Raw genomic sequence first — 20162 nt, forward strand, 5'->3', positions numbered from 1 at the left:
TGCATTGTCATTGGTTGTCCTCAATTTGAGGATGGCGTCTGTTCAGGGTCACTAGTTCAGGGCCATGAGCTCTCATGACTAAATGGGCCAATTCTCGACCCACAGATCTTTGAGCATGAACATATGAGGCATGATGCCCAATGAAGTAAGGGGATTGAAGTGCAATTCTTTTCCTCCTCCTCTGCCGCTACTTCGCTTAATAAGTTGTTGTGATGTAGTGGATATGTTGTCACCATTTTGAATGATTGGTAGCAAGCTCCTCCTGGTCGTTAATGAAAATGTTGCAGTGCGTCAAGGAAAATTCTGTCAATGCTTGAGGTGTTTTCTTTGTCCTCCCTGGAATGCTAGCCATTTGAGAATTGAGAGAATAGGACCTGGCTGGCAAGATGCTGTTTGGCCAACTGGCTGAGTCTATTGGTATTGATTTTTGAGAAGTCTTGCCTGAACGCTTGTGGAATTTCAAGAAGGACACTAACATTTGTTTGACAAATCTGGCGCATGTTACTGAGGGAAATTCCCTGATGCTGTTTTGTGGGGCTGAAATGCAGTCCAGATTTCATTGTGATACAACAGAGTGGTGACAACAAGTTCTTTGAGCATTAGGACATTGATGACCTGTAGTTCAAAGATGAGGTATTGAATACAAAAGCAGGAAAGTTATACTGAACAATTATAAATTGTTGACTATAACACAATGAAGTGGTGTCCAAATTTGGTCACCGCTTTTAGGGAAAGGTGTGAAAGCCCTTGAGATCGTTCCAGGGATGGGGATTTTTAGAATAATATAATAATAATTAACAAAAATATTCAAATGCAAAGAACTTTGGGGGATTCTGAGAGAGATCCACTAGATTATGATGTGTTTAAGTAGACAAAGTAAAACTATTCTCATTAGCTGGTAGTGCAAGGACTTAAGAGATACAGATTTAAGGATTTAGGTAAAGAATGTAAAGAAAAAACATTTTTACATGATTGGTTATGACATGGAATACACTATCTACAAAGATCACCAAATCCATAGAATCCCACAGTGCAGAAGGAGACCATCCAGCCCATCGAGTCTGCACCGACCACAATCCCACGTGCTGTATCCTTTCAATCCCACATATTTACCCCAGCCAGTCCACCTGGACACCAAGAGCAATTTAGCAAGGCAAGTCCACCTGACCTGCACATCTTTGGACTGTGGGTGGAACCAGAGCAACCGGAAGAAACCCATGCAGATGCGTGGAGAATGTGCAGTCTCCACATAGACAGTGACCCAAGCCGGGAATCAAACCTGGGTCCCTCGTGCTGTGAGGCAGCAGTGCTAACTGCTGTGCCACTTTAATGTAATTAGGGTCTGGACCATTTGTTTCAAAAGACGATTTGAGCACTTGGGAGAAACAAATTTGCTGGACTATGGGGAAAGAGCTGAAAAATGGAAGCGAGCTGACGTGGGCCTGAAGTCTGAAATGCCGCCTTCTATGTCAATGAGTTTGTTATTGCAGAGTTTCCACAATGTCAGCAAAAGATTTTGCATCAAATGGAAGATGTGAATTTGAAGTATGTGATGTTGGTGTACCTTTAAGAGAATTTTTTTTTTCCTAAATCATGTTTTCTGCAGTTGTGAGCAAGCCTTTTTGGCTTCAGTTGTTTTCTCATTATAGCACCGGTTTGTCTGGAGGAGTTTTTTTATTGCTGTTTAAATGGGGTTTGTTTATTTTTACTGGGATGTTTGTGACCCTGCGTTATTAAGAGAAGAACTGGTTAGCAGGCCAGGTGACAGGAGTTACTTCTTCAGTTTGAGCTGCTGTTTCCTTTAAAAGGGAAAGCAAGTTCTCTCTCTCTCTCTCTTCTTCTCCCCCCCCGTTTTGGAAATTCTGCGGGTTAGCTGAAAGTCTTCCTGGAGTAGAAAATCTGTTGTTCGGCTTGATCAGAGCCTACCTGGGGTTCTGGGAAGCTGTTCTGGGTGTGTCAAGAGGACTAATAGAGCTTACAAGACTGAGAATTTTTAATTCTCCACCCAAAGGACTTAATTCCACTATCACGTGAGCATAAGATTTTGCTGTATTGAATTTGTTTAAGGGGTTTTGTCCATGGAAGGTTTTGGTTTAATTGGAACATCTTAGGTGCTGTTAAGAGTTATACGTTATTGTGGTTGTTTTGCTTTTTTAAAAGTTATTGTTAATTTTTCATGCATGTTAATTATATTCGTAAATAAACTTTGTTTGAGAAAAGCTCCCTATTAGGTCATTTGAATCATACCTGAAGTGAAACATATGTCAGGTACAAAATGTATGATCTAGGCGGGCTCCATAAAACATTTTGGAGAGAGAGAGAGCTTGCTTTCCCCTTTAAACAAAACAGCAGCTCAAACTGAAAATGAAGTAACTCCTGTCACCTGGCCTGCCAACCAGTTCTTCCCTTAATAATGCAGGGTCACAAACATCCCAGTAAAAATGTTTGATACTCACGCTGCTGTACTTTGTAGCTCAAATGTGTATGTGATGAAAAATCAATAGTAAGCCACTTAAGTTAATATATGTTAATTAGAAACAAAAATTGATACAACATATGTGTGAATATGCTAAAATAAACTGAAGCACGTTATCCTCTTTGCAGAACCACATCCTGGCGGCCAGAAAAGCTTTTGATCACTTTTTGTCCCACTACCCATATTGTTATGGCTATTGGAAAAAGTATGCTGATCTTGAGCGGCGACATGACAACGTGCAACAGGCAGAAGAGGTGACTTGTGACTGTCTTTTTGCTTTGTTTTCATTTTTAATTTTAACCTGCTCTTGTCTCAGACTACTACTCCAAGCCAGCTTCTACTCGAAAGCTAAAACACAAGCCAAGTTTTTGCGAGATTTTGAGAGTTTGATCTTGGCTTTTAGTAGATGGTCTCATCCACGTTTTCACATTTGAAATAAAACATTTACCCTTAGCAGTTTTCAGCTAATGTCTTCTCTCTTTGTTAACAGGTTCATTAGTACTACAGTTTGTCAAGCTTTGCAGTACAAATCAATGCAGTTTAACAAGTAGGGCAGGGCTTTTCTGACAGTTTTAATTGGGTGCTTTAATTTTAATTGGTTTTTCCTTTTTTTTGTTTGTTTCTATTTTTGCTGAACTTTATTACATTTGTGGTTAGAGGCTGTCAGTGATGTTCTAATGGGTCTGTGCCCTATGGTCTGTACCCCAAGCCTGCCCTACCTGGTCAGAAAGCAGGAGCCATCTCTCACTCTGAAGATCAAGGCTGTACGCGTGGAGAGCAGAACATTGTGATGTTCTTTCCACCCTCCACACAATGGTAATGGCAGATTATTCAAACAAATTCCTGATTTTTATCTGCTTTTCTGAAAACAGTTATCCGGAAAGTAACATTTTCGGTGTACAGACTCTGGTGGTTTTCTGTTAATAAGCTTTAGTTATTACTAGAAACCTTTTTGTCACAGGTGTACCGACGAGGACTTCAAGCAATACCTCTTAGCATTGATCTTTGGCTTCACTATATCAATTTCTTAAAAGAGATCTTGGATAGCAACTGTCCAGAAACGGATGCCCAAATAAAAAGGTAATATTGAATTGGTACCTGAATCTGACGAAAGAAAATGCATCTTGATTCAAATCACGTCATATTACCAAACTTCTCAACTTGAAGCTTATTTGCACCAAAACTGACTTTTTGTTTCAAAAAGTCAGCTTTACTGTACGATTTTTTAAAAAAAAATAAATCGGTAATTTATCAACCAAATGCTTTCTTGCTTTATAAAATTATGAAAGTTTAGAACATAAGCCTGTTTCTTTTGTAATACATAATGAATTGCAACGCAAAACACTAACTTAAATGTAAATTCATTTTATAAAACATTTGACATGAGTTCTATAATTTTAAATTTCTTAGTTTATCTTTGTCTTGTTCTGCTCAACTTCTAAAATTTTGGTCAGTGATGAATTTTAGATCTGTAGCCTATGCCTTGTACCTCAATATATTTGTGCTTAATAGAAAACATTACTGTGGGGCAGAGTAGTATAAAGCAATGTTTTGGAGCAAGAGATTGGAAACACCACAACCAATAAGTGAGTTATACATAGATAAAATGTAGTGCCCCTTATAAGATGACAAACTTGCCACGATATTTCAAACAACACCTCCTTCACAAATTGCATCCCAGGACACTCAGGGGCAATTTGGCATGGCCAATTAACCTAACCCGCACAACTTTGGACTGTGGGAGGAAACCAGAGCACCTGGAGGAAACCCATGCAGACATGGGGAGAATGTGCAAACTCCACACAGACAGTGACCCTGTGATAGTGTACAAATGAAGCAGTGGCATGATGGGAAAAATGGTCAAGTATTTGATATGACATAAAGAAAGCTGACCAAGCTATTACAAAATGCCAGACTCCTGTAAAACTGACTCTGAGTGACCTAAGAAATGACGACAACTGGAGAAGGCCAAATGCTTGACCTCAGTCTGTCTTGATAAGGTTGACTCCATATACCCTGAGATAACGTACAGGAAATTAGATAAGGTCGGGGATGAAGGAGTCACAGAACTTTTTATTACATCAGAAAACAAGACATGATCAGACGTCACAGAACCTTTTTGTCCCTTCAAAGGACAAGATAATATTATTGATGAGATAGCGGTTCAGACGTCACCGGATCATAATACAATTAATGAAGTACTACTGCTTGTATTACTAATTGAATTCCTGAAGTCATGTAAGCTGATAAGAGAAAGGTATAACCATTGAATCGATTCTTGTAGTTGGCGTGGTCTTGGGATAGAATCAGCAGTTTGTGCGGACTGCCCCCTATTGCCAAGATTCTGCCATATACTGCATGTAGTCTTGTGATAATAAAAACTAGTTGCTTTTTTTTTAAAAGCCAACTTTGTTAAGTTTTACTATCACAGCTTGGAAAACATGAAATTCCCCAATACAACAACCCAAGCTGAGAATCGAACCCAGGTCCCTGGAGCTGTGAAACAGCAATGCTAACCACTGTGCTACCAAGCAGCCCGTGCTACCGTTGCATTATCTTCACCTAATTTCATTATTGTCTACTTAAAGAAATGACATGTAAAGCTTTCTGATTACATTTGAAGTATGGTGTAAAATTATTTTATATGCCACATCATAGGTCCTTGTCAAGAGAGAGTACTTCAACAGATGAAATAAATGTTAAGTCTTGATGAAATCTCACCTTCTGATAGCTCATATTGAGTTAGCACCTGCGCCAGTCTTCCTTAGCTTTTCACAAAAAGGATTCTGTGGCCATTTACATGACATTTGAGCTCCCACTGTTCTGCACAGGAAGACCACAATGTTCAGCCTGTTTGAATTAACTGCTTCAGTCTTTTACACCACACTTTTTCAAGTTAGTTGTTGCCACTTCTGGAAGCTGACCTTTACATATTTGACTCAGTGTTTATGCTCTGCATTCTCTACAATTTCTAAATATCCTCCAGGACTACCAATTGCCATAACTTACTGTCATATGCAGAAAGAATTTAGTAAAATCACTTCATACAGAGTTGCGTTGATCTATTCCATCCAGTATTTACAGTACTTGCTGTGTGCCTTTCATCACCAGTTCAGGAACATGTCACCATTGCTTCTGCTTTTTCCTCTACCCCTTGTTTGTACCTTTCCCTTTAGTACTTTCTTGATCTTGATGTGCATAATCTTAGCTCTGAAATGTTAGATCACAATCACTCCCCATATTATAAGCATGCTTATTCTTGCTGAATTGGATTTCAAAAAGTGGTCCCATGGCTGTCAGTGGGGTTTCCTATTGTATGTGCACCCTGCTGCTAGAAACCCCCCTAGTGGGGGTTCACAATGGATTGTACCAGAAGATCCGGCCAGTGGCAACGGCCAGAAATTCCAGCCGTAGAACTGACAGCTGTCCAGTATTTTGTATGTCTGGCTTCAAATTTGAAAGAGCACTGTTGTGCAAATATAAATTGCACCAATCGCAGAGAAGCATGTATATATTTGAAAATGACCATAATAGCGACTAAGTCAGGAAAGATCTGGTGCAAAACCTTGTCTCTAGGTGGCTGTTGAACTACTTGTACAAAAGAAACCACTAAATCAAAATTTATTGAACCAATGATCAAACATCTTTGCTTACTGGCAAACACACAATTGAGCTAGCATATCGGGGCAGCATTTTTAACTGTATACTTTTTTTAAAAAAATTTTACAAGTATTTGTATAACTGACTTGTTAAATTTAATACAACTAAAAAAAAGTCTTTTAAATCAGAAAAATAGTTCAATTACTGGAAGTGACTTTTCTAAAGATCTGCAAAACAATTTTCAAGTTAGACTGGGATATGAGTATCAGATTTATTTTCAGATTTCTTTCAGAAAATTCATGTCCTTGTGAGAAAAAGATCAACCTTTAGTTTTTATAACCTTTCAAACAGCATGTAAATGAGCACAATTAACAGAAACTTTTAGTGATAATTGATTTGCTTTGGATTTGTGGCCAGTTTTTGAGCATAGCCTACTTCCATGTTCAATTCTTAAAACTAGAACAAAAAATTGCAAAGCTCAGTGCGCTGAATGCAATTTGCAAATAAAATTCTATAATCATCATGCTGAAGAATTCAGGGAAACTAACTTTCTTCCCCCCCCATATTTCAACAGTGTATTTGAACACGCAGTGTTAGCTGCAGGGACTGATTTCCGCTCAGATAGACTTTGGGAAACTTACATCAACTGGGAAAATGACAGGGGAAATCTGGAAGAGGTGACGGCAATTTATGATCGGATTATTGGTATTCCAACACAGCTTTACAGTCATCACTTCCAAAGGTAAGCTAGAAGAATCAAAATGGAAAACAGTTTCACATTTATTTTTGTGCTTCAATTCTTTTCTTGCTGTTGGGAAGCCATGTTCTATAATTTGAGGAATGAAAATAGAAACTAATTCTAAAAAATACAAATGAATAGAAATGGAAAGAAAATTAAAGATGGATAGGTATAGTGTGAGAAAGCATTATGTTTTTGTCATGTATGTGGAATTAAGAAAGTTGGCTCAGATTCCATCTTGTATAATGTCTGTACATTGTCATTTATCAATTTTAGGGATTTTATTGTTGCAGACATTGTTGCATTTTATTGGGCAGTTGAGTATCTAATTGTTCCGTACTTAATACAATTCTCAACTTTTAAAATACCCTATTTCCTGACCAATAACTTCTGCAAAAATAAATACAAAATGAAATACAAAATGAAATTCAAAAATTGTGCTAAACCATTGAATATTTTTAAATTCTCCATATTCATAGTAAATTAAAAATTGTAATAGTTTATTTTTATTTTTGTGCAGAAATTCTACTACAGTCAACAAAGGATTAAATGTGAAATTCTCAATAAACTGAATCTTCAGGGTAGGAAAATTCCAATAGTGTATCCCAATATTTTGTATTATAAACTGGAATTTTCTTTCCTAACTCTTCTGTCTGGTAATAAAAGGCTCATTAATGTGTGATATTACATGGCGTATGAACAATTCTACTATTTTTCAGGTTCAAAGATCATGTTCAGAATCACTTGCCTAAAGATATAATCTCTTCGGAGGACTTTATTAAACTACGTCAAGAGCTGGCATCCTCAAATGAACATTTTGATAATGATGGTAGGCCAGGAAATGATCTAGCAGCTGGAATTGATATAAATGACCCTGCACAGGTAACGTATACCATATATAAATGTTATGTTTGGATAGTATGAACTACAAACAAATTTTCTGTTTCAGCTGATGCAAAAATGTATTTAGTGACTTCTGTGTGTTTCAGAGCATAGAACTTAATGCTCCATTTAGGTAAAATGATTCTACAAATTAGGTAATTGGGGATTTTGAAAAGTTTAGCCTGTTCGTGTTAATGCTCTGAGGGCATTTGTGTCTTTTTACTGCATAGCATAAGAACATAAGAAATAGGAGCAGGAGTAGGCCATCTGGCCCTTCGAGCCTGCCCCGCCATTCAATAAGATCATGGCTGATCTGTCGTGGCTCAGTTCCACATTCCCGCCCTCTCCCCATAACCCTTAATCCCCTCTCTTATCAAAAACCCATCAACCCGCGTCTTAAAAATATTTAGCGAGGTAGCCTCCGCCACTTCAACGGGCAGAGAATTCCAGAGATTCACCACCCTTTGAGTGAAGAAGTTCCTCCTCAACTCCGTTCTAAACCCCCCCCCCCCCCCTTTATCTTGAGGCTGTGCCCCCTAGTCCTACTGTCCTTTCTGAGCAGGAAGAGTCTCTCCACCTCTATCCTATCCATCCCATTCATCATCTTATACGTCTCAATGAGATCTCCCCTCATTCTTCTAAACTCTAACGAGTACAAGCCTAGTTTATTCAGCCTCTCCTCATAGCTCAACCCCCTCAACTCCGGCATCATCCTGGTAAACATAGCCATGTGGTTGTTTTTGATTCTTCACAGTTCTTCCATACATAATAGCTGCCAGACCCCATCCCACTTGCCCTTGGAAAACGGTGGTGGTGAACCATCTTCAGCCAGCACCTTCTCCATAGTCTGCGAGTTTTGGGATCCTTCCCAAAGCTTTAAATTTTGAGGAAAATATTAACATACTGTTGATTTAATGTCCTTTTGCTGCCAAACAATGTATTCCATCTATAAACCTAGATCTGCAGTCTTCCTCTTTGTCCCCAGTGCTGTCAGATTCCATAACCTTCAATTTTTCCTTTATCTAGTGCTTAGAATCTCAAGTTATTCCCCCCCCCCCCCCCCCCACAAAAAAAAATAAATGCTCTGGAATACAATATAATTAAATAATTATTTGGTTTATTCAGTTGCCTTGATGAAACATTTACATTGCACTATAGCATGGTTAGAAAATGGTGAATCCTCCACGGAGAATCCACTAGTTAATACATTTAAAATTATCTGTGAGAGCAAACTGATCTCTCTTGATTCTTGCACCATTGCAGTTGCAAAGTTGAGGCTCCTGAGCTATAACTATGGCCCAGTAAACAAAGTTGCTTGACCACACACTTAAATTCTGCCCTGAGTTTGTGCTTGTTTAACAATGACGTTTTGTTCTGAAAGGAGCATAGCTCCAGTTGAGCAAAACAATACTTTGTGAATTGTACGACATAATGCATCTCACAACTATAGGAAATCTAATTTTGAAAATTCTGTCAACTAATTTCTCTATCAAGATATATCAACGTAGCTGTGGCCTGTTGTGCCAAAGAATAAATATAGCAACAGCTTTTATCTTTTCACTTGCAATGCAGTTTATAAAGCAAATAGTGTAGTGCAGAGGAAGTGATTTGCCTGTCTGCAGTCAGAAGAGCCCCATTGGCCATCAACAGTATGTCATTGTGGGATTGTGTTTAGTGAAACTGTGGTACATTTTTGGGTTTTTGGTTTGGTAATTTGATGAAATGCACTTTTATGTATTTCTTCTTTAGGTACAACTTGATATTAATTTTTGTTCAGATTGACCTATATCAGTCATCAAGTTTCTGCATATACTAAACATGGCCCTCCTATCCATGTGCCAGATCCGTTTAAGATTCCAGGATCAGGGAAGGCTGCAAAAGTGGGAACGGTCTGCATTTAAACTGGAGCGTTCGGGGCAGTAGAAATGATTTTAACCAGTTTTAACTCAGGCAGGGAGGAGAAGAGGAAAACCATGAACAGTACCATTCAAGCATGATCAATACTTTTTGCAACCCCTGAAATTCTGATCCAGTTCACATCTGTTTGTAACAAGATCTAGATCACATTTGGGTTTGAGCTGTTCAATGGCGACTCAGTTGTCAATGGCCATCTCCCCATGACATTGATTGGGATTACGATCTCTAAATGTTGCCGAGAACATGTTGGTGAGCTGCCTTCTTGAACCACTGCAGTCCATCTGGTGCAGATGTACTCTGTGCTGTTCAGGTGGGAATTTAAGGGTTTTAAACCAGCCACAATAAAGGAAGGTGAGATAGTGTGAGGCTTGAAACCTTGGGGGTTACCGTTGACCAGAAACTAAACTGGTCTATAAAAATACTATGGCTACAGGATCAGATCAGAGGCTGGAAATTTTGATGTGAGCAACTCCTCTGACTCTCCAAAATCTGATGTGGGTATGCCGGCGTTGGACTGGCGTAAACACAGTAAAAAGTCTGACAACACCAGGTTTTAGTCCAACCAATTTATTTGATAATAGACCCACAAGCTTTCGGGGTTAGTCCCTTCGTCAGGTGAATGGAGAGTTCTGGCCTCGGACAGAGCATATAAAGCACAGACAGTTTACAGATTACTGATTATACCAGTAATCTCTAAACTGTCTGTGCTTTATATGCTCTGTCTGAGGCCAGAACTCTCCATTCACCTGACGAAGGGACTAACCCCGAAAGCTTGTGAGTCTATTATCAAATAAATCGGTTGGACTAAAACCTGGTGTTGTCAGACTTTTTACTCTCCAAAATCTGCCAAGGGATGGGCAAAACAACTCAGAACTGTGATGGAAGGCTGTCCACTCGCCTCATTGTGTGTCCAGTAACACAGGAATATCAGTACTATCCCAGACAAGAAGGTTGCCTTGTTCAGCACCTTATCCATAATTAAACATTCATTTCCTCCACTGTTGAATCTCAGTGGCAACTGTATATACCATGTACAAAATGCTCTGCCCAGCCTCCTCTGACACACCATCTAAAACCACAATCTCCACCACCTAGAAGGACAAGGACAACAGATGCAAGGGAAGATCACCATCAGCACAATTGCTTCCAAGCCTCACACCACCTTGGAACTATCTCACCTTCCTTTACTGTTACTAATTTTAAAACCTTGAAATTCCCTCCTGAAAAGCATTATGGGTACATCTGCAGCAGATGAACTGCAGTGGTTCAAGAAGGCAGTTCACTGACGTGTTCTCCAAAGCAGTTAGAGATGGGTAACAAGTGCTGGCCCCTGAAAAATAATTTTTAAAAGCTATGGGAATAATGGAGATATTTACCTAGAATGGGCTCTTTGCAAGAATGTACACAATGTAAATAAGCAAATTATAAGCACATTCTGCTTAAATTCATCTGGCTATAGTCTGAGCATAATTGTGGCAAAATATTGTAGGCTACGGATCTTTAGAAGGGAGGGGGAAATTGGGAAAGGATGGGAAGTACCATTGCAAGAGTTGAAAAAAGATACTTTGATAAAGGTGATCAGGCAGTTGAAACATTAATAGAGCTGAAAAAAAAGGACTAATAGAAGTTTTTCTGCTGACCACCTAATAGTGATGGGTGTATTGTGGTGGAGGTATGTGCATAAATATGTAATCAAGCAGGCAAGAAGCAAAAATAATGGACCTGAACTTGGTGGGGTGACAATCTAAATTGTACTGGCATTCGCTACTAGTTACTTACCTGGAAATCAGCTCTTTTCTCATCCAATCTTCCAACACGGACCAGGCGAGGGCAGTGCACATCTAAGGGCTTCACCCACAGATTGGAGAGATTGAGATGAGGAAGCCCCACCCCTTTTTATACAGCACCTGCTGCTGCAAAGCAGATAAGTTTAACGGTCCAGTGACTTTGAGAAGCCAAGGAAAAGTGTAGGTTGTAAGATAGGATGGCAGATCTGGGGGCTCCTTGGGTGATGGGATCAGGGGAAGTGGGAAGGACCATTATTTGTGTAACTATTACTGTAAGATGGTTGGAACCATTCAAAGATTATAATTTAGATAATACTTTTGGATGATTCTGATTGCCTGGTGGAAGTTTGTATTTCTGGGCAACTTTTTTTTTTTTACCTAGGCCTTCTTGGCAGGGGTGGGGGGGGGTGTTTCTCCAGCACTACTTCACGGCACGTGGAAATTCACAGATTGGGAGCAGCAAACAACTTTTTTAGAAGAAGGCAAGTCGTTTTTGTAATATATTGAGGACAGTTTGCCAAGGGCATTCTAGGTTTTGGAATGAATAACAAACCAAAATTAAAGTACTGTTAAGGGAACATTTTGCAATTAGTAACTCCAATATAATTAAATTGGATATTGAGTTCGAGGGAGAATTGGGAGACAAACCATTGTTTTAAATTTAAGTTTGACAAATTTTAAAGGACTCTGAAATAAATTAACTATGCTAAACTGAGCTGAACTTCTAATGGATATGTGTTCAAAATATTTGGTCCAAAACAATTTGTAAAAGGCAAACGCTTTATTTTGTATGGTTACACCATCATGGTTGAAATATAAACTAAGATACAGTATCAAGTTAAAAGGCTTGTGAATTGTACTGAAAAGTAGAAATATTGCAAATTGGGAGAGCTATAAACAGCAAAATAATGCAATGAAGTAATAAATGCAAAAAATTAGAATTTTGTTTTCTGCAAGCGGTATTAAGGGTTTTTACAAGTATATTAAAATAGAAAGCCCAGGAAAATCTTGGTCCTATTCTAGAAAGGTGCAGGCTGTGATAGGAATTGAGTCATTAACTGAGCATTTTGCATCTGTTTTGCTAGTGGAGGAAGGCAACAAAATACAAGCAGTACAATGAAACCTAAAAATAAGTTGTGGAGAGAAACTTGTTAAGTCTGAAAAATATTGAGAAAATAATGGGGTTTAAGATGGTCAAATCTCTAGGCCATGGTGGTTTCTACCCAGTGAATTGAAAGTAAATGTGGAAAAAATTGCTTAGTCATAATTTTCCAATGCTCTTTTGCTTCAGGGATCGCGTCCTTGGACTGGAAAGTTGTAAATGTTACTGCACTGTTTAAAATGAGAAGAGGAAACCAATTAACACACATAATATATGTTACATGGGCATTATGGCATGTTTTCTGTTCCTGGTGTGACAGTTTCTTTACCCCAGTGAGCAGTAGGAAAAATATTATTTTAACAATATTGTCATCTGTTCTGTCAGCTGTTCTTCAGTGTAGCTGCATTGATGATGATGTTGGTAGTGACATTTGTCCATAGGTTTTATACAGTTGGTAGCCGTGTAAATGAGTGTGAAAATGTCTGGACAGGGAGAAAGATTTCAGCAATGAAGGGATGGTCAGACTTGATAGGAAATGTAGGCTGGCCGTCAATCTGTGCATTCATGTAGCTCCTTTCATGAAATTGTAATACTCAATAAAAATCAATTTTGTGCTTTTTAAATCTAGACTTTGTTATAATATAGTGAAATGATAAAAGCAGGAAGTTCTTAGGAAGTGAGAAATGGCCCCCTGATAGTAACTATCCAGTAGGATGAGGTATAAAGGAAGAAATAATGGGAGTTTGTCAGAAAGATATGGTGATAATCTTGGGGGATTTTCATCTGCATCTGGACTGGAAAAATCAGATGGGCAAAGGTAGCCTAGCTGAGGAATTCATAGAATGTTGCTTAGAGTGGCATGTTCTTGTGCCAACCAGGTATTATACCTGGTATTGTGCAAAGAGATGGATTTAATTAACAACTTCATAAAGCACTCCCCAGGAAGCAACAATTGTAATATGATTGAATTTTGCATTCAGTTTAAGGGAGAGATGAGTGGGTCTAAGACTATTATAAACTTAAAAGACACCGTTTATGAGGGCATGAAAGCAGAGCTAGCTAAAGTGTACTGCCAAATTAAGCTAACTTCAAAGAGATGCAGTGGCAGACATTTCAGAATACATAGATTAGATACATTCCGATGAAAGAGAAAAGTTCCAAAGGGAGGACCCCAATCCATAGTTAACTAACAATGTCAGTAACTTGACGAAAAAGCATATAATTGCACAAAGCTAAGTAGCAGCCTAGAAGATTGAACAGAATATTAAAAACAGCAATGAATAACTAAAAGATTGAGGTAGGAAAAATTAGTACAAAACTAAGCCAGTTAGAAATGTAAAGACATATAGTTTACAAAGAAAAGATTTCAAATGAACGTTGGCCCTACAGAACATGAGTCTAGAAAATTAATAATGAAAAATGAGATAATGGGTAAATTAAACCAGTATTTTGCCTTGGTGTTGACACTGGAGCTTGCAAGTAACATCCCGGAAATAGTTGTAAATCAGGAAATGGAAGGGAGAGAGGAAATCATAAAATTATAAATTCCAGGGAAGTAGTGCTAAGCAAATTGTTGGAGCTGCAGGATGAACTTCATCCTAGGATCTTAAAAGATATGGCTGGTAAGATAGTTAATACGTTGGTTTTAATTTATTCCATAGACTCTGAAGATTCCGTTAGATTAGAAAATAACGAACTTGACTCATTTATTCATAAAGGGAGGGAGACAGAATCAGGAAACAGCAAGTCAGCTAATTTAACATCTATCAGACGGAAAATGTTAAAGCTGCTATTAAGAAGTTATAGCAAGTTACTTGGGTATATTCAGGGTAATCAAGCAGAATCAACATGGTTTTGAGAGAGTAAAATCATGTTTAACCAATTTATTGGAGTTTTGTTAATAAGTAGCATATGGTGTGGATAAAAGCAACTGGTAGATGTAAAGTATTTGGATTTCCAGAAGGCATTTAATGTGCCACATGAAAGGTTGTTCTGAAAAATGAAAGCACATACTGGCATGGATGAAAGATTGGCTAGTTAGCAGGCAGCAGAGTAGACATTACTGGGTTGTCTTTTGGTTGGCATGATAGAACAAATGGGATCAGTGTGTGAAGAGGACACATGCTACAAAGGGGGATAGATAGCTTAAGGGGGTGGGAAAAGACCAGGCAAATGGAGTATAACATGGGAAAATGTGAAATTATCCATTTTGGCAGGAAAAATGAAAAAAAGTTATCTAAATGGTGAGAGATTGTGGAGCTCCAAAGTGCAGAGGGATCAGGGTATCCTAGTGCATGAGTCACAAAAAAGGCTGGTATGCAGGTACAGCAAGTACAGTTATTAGGAAAACTAATAGAATGTTATTGTTTATTGTGAGAAGAATTGAATACAAGAGGAAGGAGTTATGCTTCACTTGTACAGGGCACCGGTGAGACCACATCTAGAGGATAGTATTTGGCATTGGTCTCATTTAAGGAAGGATGCAAATGGGTTTGAAACAGTTCAGAGAAAGTTTACTGAACTAATAGCTGGATTGGGTAGGTTGTGTTATGATGAAAGGTTGAACAGCCAAGCTTCCAACCACTGGAATTCAGAAGCGTAAAAGTTGTCTTGATTGAAACAAAAGATCCTGATAGATTTTGACAAGATGGATGCAAAAAGGATGGTTCCGGTTGTGGGAGAGTCACTGTTTAAAAATAAGGGGTCACCCATTTAAGGCTGAGGTGAGAATTTTTTTCTGAGTTTTGCAAGCCTTTGGAATTCTTCTTCAAATGGAAATAGAAGCAGAGACTTTGAATATTTTTAAGGTAGAGCTAAATAGATTCTTCATCGGGGTTAACAGGAATGTGGAATTGGGGCCACAATTGATCAGCCAGGACCTTATTGAATGTTGAAGCAGGCTCGAAGGGCTATGTGTGACCTATTCTTGTATGCTCATACGTAATCTGGCAGCTAATTCAGGTGGAGCAAGCCTTGCAAAGAGATCATTTACTGTATGATCTGATTTACTGACTTTAGTTGGGAACAGTGATAAATATCAGACAGATTCACCAGCCTGAACAATACATTCATCGGTGAAGTGGAGGTCAAATTGATATGTTCTGACTCTGGTGAGAGTAGTGTATCAAGGTGAAATTCGACAATGCAAACAGTGCTCAATGCTTACGCTATATTTTCATGTTTTTGGCAAGAATGAGCTTGTTGCAGTTAACCTCACTTTGTACAAAAACTGCACACAAAGAAACTGTTTCACGTCCGACTACTGGCTGAAGAGCTCTTCCACCACCACCACCACCACCCCCCGCCCCCAATCTCCTTCAGATGTTGCTGTTGCCATGAGTTCTCTTTTTTTTATTCGGTGGGAAGCCAGATTTTTTTTTGTGACCTGTAGTCACCAAGGTAAATTGATGTGTTGATCTGCTATCTCTAGCCTCCTAAAGCTGTGTGTTTGTTTTTTTTCATGCTCGACATCCCTTCCTAGGGACTAGGGTGCTTTTGTTCCCCTTCTAATATATAAATACAGACTTAAGGGGTACTATTTGTGATTTTTACATTTGCAAGTCATAAAGTTATTGTGGGCTTTAATTTAAATAAATCAAAGTTTGTTCAAGGTTATCAGTATAAAGGACTTTTTAAGTAATGTGCATGTTTGCTTTGTGGTTCAACATTGTGGTTTCATTTTATGACGCATTTTGCATGCAATTTGCTCATTTCTAACAACAATAATTACATTGAAAATATTTGAAAGGTGAAAGAAATAAAATGAGTGCTTTGGCTGATGCTGGCTAACTTGCCTAACCAAAACTAATGCATCTTGGTTTCAGTAATACTGAAATGTAGCATCTCTTCAGTTTTACTTCTGTTTTCTTATACCCTTAACGTTTTAATTGTATAGCTGCTACGATTTAAGTTCACCCTTTGGGGCAGCACAGTGGCTAAATATCTAAATGGTGCGGGCCCCATGAGTAATTGGAATGGATATGCATGGTGTTGGTGGAGGTGCCAGACTGGTGCCCACTACCAAGTCCCATTGTGTGCTATATATCATGATGCGAAGATGCCAGTGTTGGACTGGAGTGAGCACAGTAAGAAGTCTCACAACACCAGTTTAAAGTCCAATAGATTTATTTGGTAGCACAAACCACAAGCTTTCAGAGCATTGCTCCTTCATCAGGTGAGTGGGAGTTCTGTTCACAAACAGGGCGTAGAAAGACGCAAACTCAATTTAGAAAATAATGGTTGGAATGCAAGTCTTTACAGGTAATCAAGTCATAAAGGTACGGACAATGTGAGTGGAAAGAGGGTTAAGTACAGGTTAAAGAGATGCGTATTGTCTCCACCCAGGACACAGTGAGATTTTGCAAGCCTAGGCAAGTCATGGGGGTTACAGATAGTGTGACATGAACCCAAGATCCAGGTTGAGGCCGTCCTTGTGTGGGCAATTCTGTGTTATGTGTCGTGAAGGCCACCTTGGAGAACGCTTACCCGAAGATCAGAGGCTGAATACCAGCAATTGCTCAACTGTTCCCCAACAGAAAGAGAACACTCCTGCCTGGTGATTGTCCAGCGGTGTTCATTCATCCTTTGTTGTAATGTCTGCATGGTCTCCCCAGTGTACCATAAGAACATAAGAAATAGGAGCAGGAGTAGGCCATCTAGCCCCTCGAGCCTGCCCTGCCATTGAATAAGATCATGGCTGATCTGAGGTGGATCAGTACCACTTTCCCGCTTTCTCCCCGTAACCCTTTATTCCCTTGTCTATCAGAAATCTATCTACCCGTGACTTAAATATATTCAACGAGGTAGCCTCCACCACTTCAATGGGCAGAGAATTCCAGAGATTCACCACCCTTTGAGTGAAGAAGTTCCTCCTCAACTCTGTTCTAAACTGCCCTCCCACTTATTTTGAGGCTGTGTCCTCTAGTTGTGGTTTCCTTTCTAAGCAGAAAGAATCTCTCTACCTCTACCCTATCTAGCCCGTTCATTATCTTGTAAGTCTCTATAAGATCCCCCCTCAGCCTTCTAAACTCCAATGAGTACAGGCCCAGTCTACTTAATCTCTCCTCATAAGCTAACCCCTCCGGGACATCCTTTCCTGCAGCCTCGGGACATCCTTTCCTGCAACGTATCGGATAGATAACGTTGGCCTAGTTACAACAGTATATACTGTGTACCTGGTAGATGGAATTCTCATGTGAGATGATGGCATCTGTGTTGATGATCTGGCACGCCTTGCGGAGGTTGCTGTGGCAGGGTTGTGTGGTGCCTTTGTTACTGTTCTGCTGGGTAGTTTGCTGTGGACAATAATTTGTTTGTGCGGTTGTTTGAAGGCAAGAAATGGGGTTCTGGGGATGGCCTTGGCTAGATGTTCGTCTTCATCAATGACATGTTGAAGGCTTCAGAGAAGATGTCATAGCTTTTCCGCTCCAGGGAAGTACTGGACAACGAAGGATACTCTGCCTGCTGTGTCCTGTGTTTGTCTTCTGAGGAGGCCGGTGCAGTTTCTTGCTGTGGTGCGTCGGAACTGTCGATCGATGAGTCAAGCGCCATATCCTGTTATGAGGGCATCTTTCAGCATGTGGAGGTGTCTGTTGCGATCCTCCTCATCTGAGTAGATCTGTGTTTACGGAGGGTTGTCCATAGGGGATGGCTTCTTTAATGTGTTCAGGGTGGAAGCTGGAGAAGTGGAGCATCATGAGGTTATCTGTAGGCTTGCGGTACAGTGAAATGCTGAGGTGACCATATGTATGTACATGTCGAGTTGACATGTATGTCCAAGCTGTCAGGAGGTGTGTCAATGCCAGATCCATCAGCCGCACTCACGAAACAGCTCCAAACATATTTGCATATGAGTTCATACTCCTAGTATTGTGCTGTATTCCATTTGTAAATTAAACTTTGTTAACTGACATTTTCGATTAACTGGTACCACTCATTTCCTGCATTTTATTGAGTAATCATCATTTTACAAGCTCTTTCATTTTGTTTCATTACTTTCTTTGCACTTAGTTTCAATTAGATTTTCTTTGTCTTTTTTCTCTTTCCATTTTATCTTCAAGCTGTCTCCTTCCATCTTCTTTATCTCTTTCAATTAATAAGTCTGTCATTTTGCTTTGTGTTCTGGCTTTTTTGCTCATGCCCCAGTTTTCATGCTAATTTTTTTCTTCCTGTCTCTCCTTGCACATTTTTAAAAGCCTGGAAAGATTTATGAGAGAGAATGAGGCCAATCTCTCTCTCGTGCTCATGCTGGCCATAAAAGAGCTGTCCAGTAATGATTCATTACTGTTAACTCCATCTTCATGTTTCATGTCTATTTGTTAGGCTGTTGAATAATTTACTACTACTTTATCTTCTGATTTGGTTTCACCAAGGTTAGTTCCCTTTATCACTTGTATCTGGTGAGCATGTGATATTCTTGTTCTTCCAAATTGTTTCTGAAATAGAGAATATGCATCATAGAATAATTGAAGTGGATTTGACATTTTTGTCTTTCAGATTGTTTCTGAAATAGAGAACATGCGTCATAGAATAATTGAAGTCCGTCAGGAAATGTATAATCACAATGAGAATGAAGTTAGTCGCCGATGGACTTTTGAGGAAGGAGTAAGTTTTAAAAGGCACTTCAGTGCGGAAACTCTAGAGACAAAAACCCTGGAGTGTGATGTTTATGATTGCACAATATAACCATGAACTTGAGGCAGACTATATGCAATAGTTGATCTAGTTTGGAGTTGCAAGGGCCCAACTTTTCCAATTTTTTTTTAAGTGAAATTCCTCATCCTTGGTGCCATCCCTGTCAACTCTCAAGGCTGTCATATCCTTCCTATATGATGAAGGATCATCCACACTCAATGTTGACACTATTCTCTCTCCACAAACGCTTTCAGACCTGCTGAGATTTTCCCGTCTTTTGCTTTTGATATCCTTCCTAAAGTATGATGCCTAGAATTGTATATGATATTCCATTTGAGGTCTAACCAATAATTTTATAAAGGTTTAGCATGACATCCTTGTTCAAGTTTGTGTTCAATATTCCATTTACGAGCCAACTTGCCGGGTCGCTTTCAAAAATAGGTGGATATGTGTCCTCAGCTACTCCTATCCTTGCATTGACTCAAATTAAGATAATTTAGGTTTTATCAGGTCTCCATATTGTTCTTCAATGTGCATAACTTATAATTGTCTACATTAAATTACATCTGCCGTGTATCTGTTCTCCTGAAATCTACTATAGGAAGAATGGTAGGAAGGACTATTACTTACGTGGCGAAAAACTGCAGCAGGCGACGGTGCAGAGGGACCTCGGGGTCCTTGTGCATGAGTCGCAAAAACCCAGCTTGCAGGTGCAGCAGGTGGTCAGGAAGGCAAATGGGATGCTGGCCTTCATAGCGAGGGGGATTGAATATAAAAGTAGGGAGGTCTTGCTGCAGCTGTATAGGGCATTGGTGAGGCCGCAGCTGGAGTACTGTGTGCAGTTTTGGGCGCCGCACCTGCGCAAGGATATTTTGGCCCTGGAGGGAGTGCAGAGGAGGTTTACTAGGCTGATACCGGAGTTGAGGGGATTGAGCTATGAGGAGAGGCTGAATAAACTAGGCTTGTACTCGTTAGAGTTTAGAAGAATGAGGGGAGATCTCATTGAGACGTATAAGATGATGAATG

The 20162-nt window shown here is 39.4% G+C and overlaps 1 protein-coding gene across 8 annotated transcripts in view; it reads left to right on the top strand.

Moving 5' to 3' along the window:
• prpf39 (PRP39 pre-mRNA processing factor 39 homolog (yeast)) overlaps positions 1 to 20162 on the top strand; it is a 42628-nt gene that overhangs the window by 6593 nt on the left and 15873 nt on the right. For all 8 annotated transcript variants that reach the window (XR_013888546.1, XR_013888547.1, XM_080202456.1 and 5 more), the window contains exons 3-7: positions 2605 to 2730; positions 3438 to 3556; positions 6651 to 6818; positions 7535 to 7697; positions 18999 to 19106. Coding sequence is in view for 6 of the 8 variants with exons in the window: in XM_080202456.1 (XP_080058582.1) it covers positions 2605 to 2730; positions 3438 to 3556; positions 6651 to 6818; positions 7535 to 7697; positions 18999 to 19106 (684 nt within the window). In the remaining 2 variants the exon portion in view is untranslated. The remainder of the gene's footprint in view (positions 1 to 2604; positions 2731 to 3437; positions 3557 to 6650; positions 6819 to 7534; positions 7698 to 18998; positions 19107 to 20162) is intronic.

This window comes from Carcharhinus amblyrhynchos, chromosome 14, assembly GCF_965287045.1.
Source record: "Carcharhinus amblyrhynchos chromosome 14, sCarAmb.v2.hapA, whole genome shotgun sequence".
NCBI classification, from domain to species: domain Eukaryota; kingdom Metazoa; phylum Chordata; class Chondrichthyes; order Carcharhiniformes; family Carcharhinidae; genus Carcharhinus; species Carcharhinus amblyrhynchos.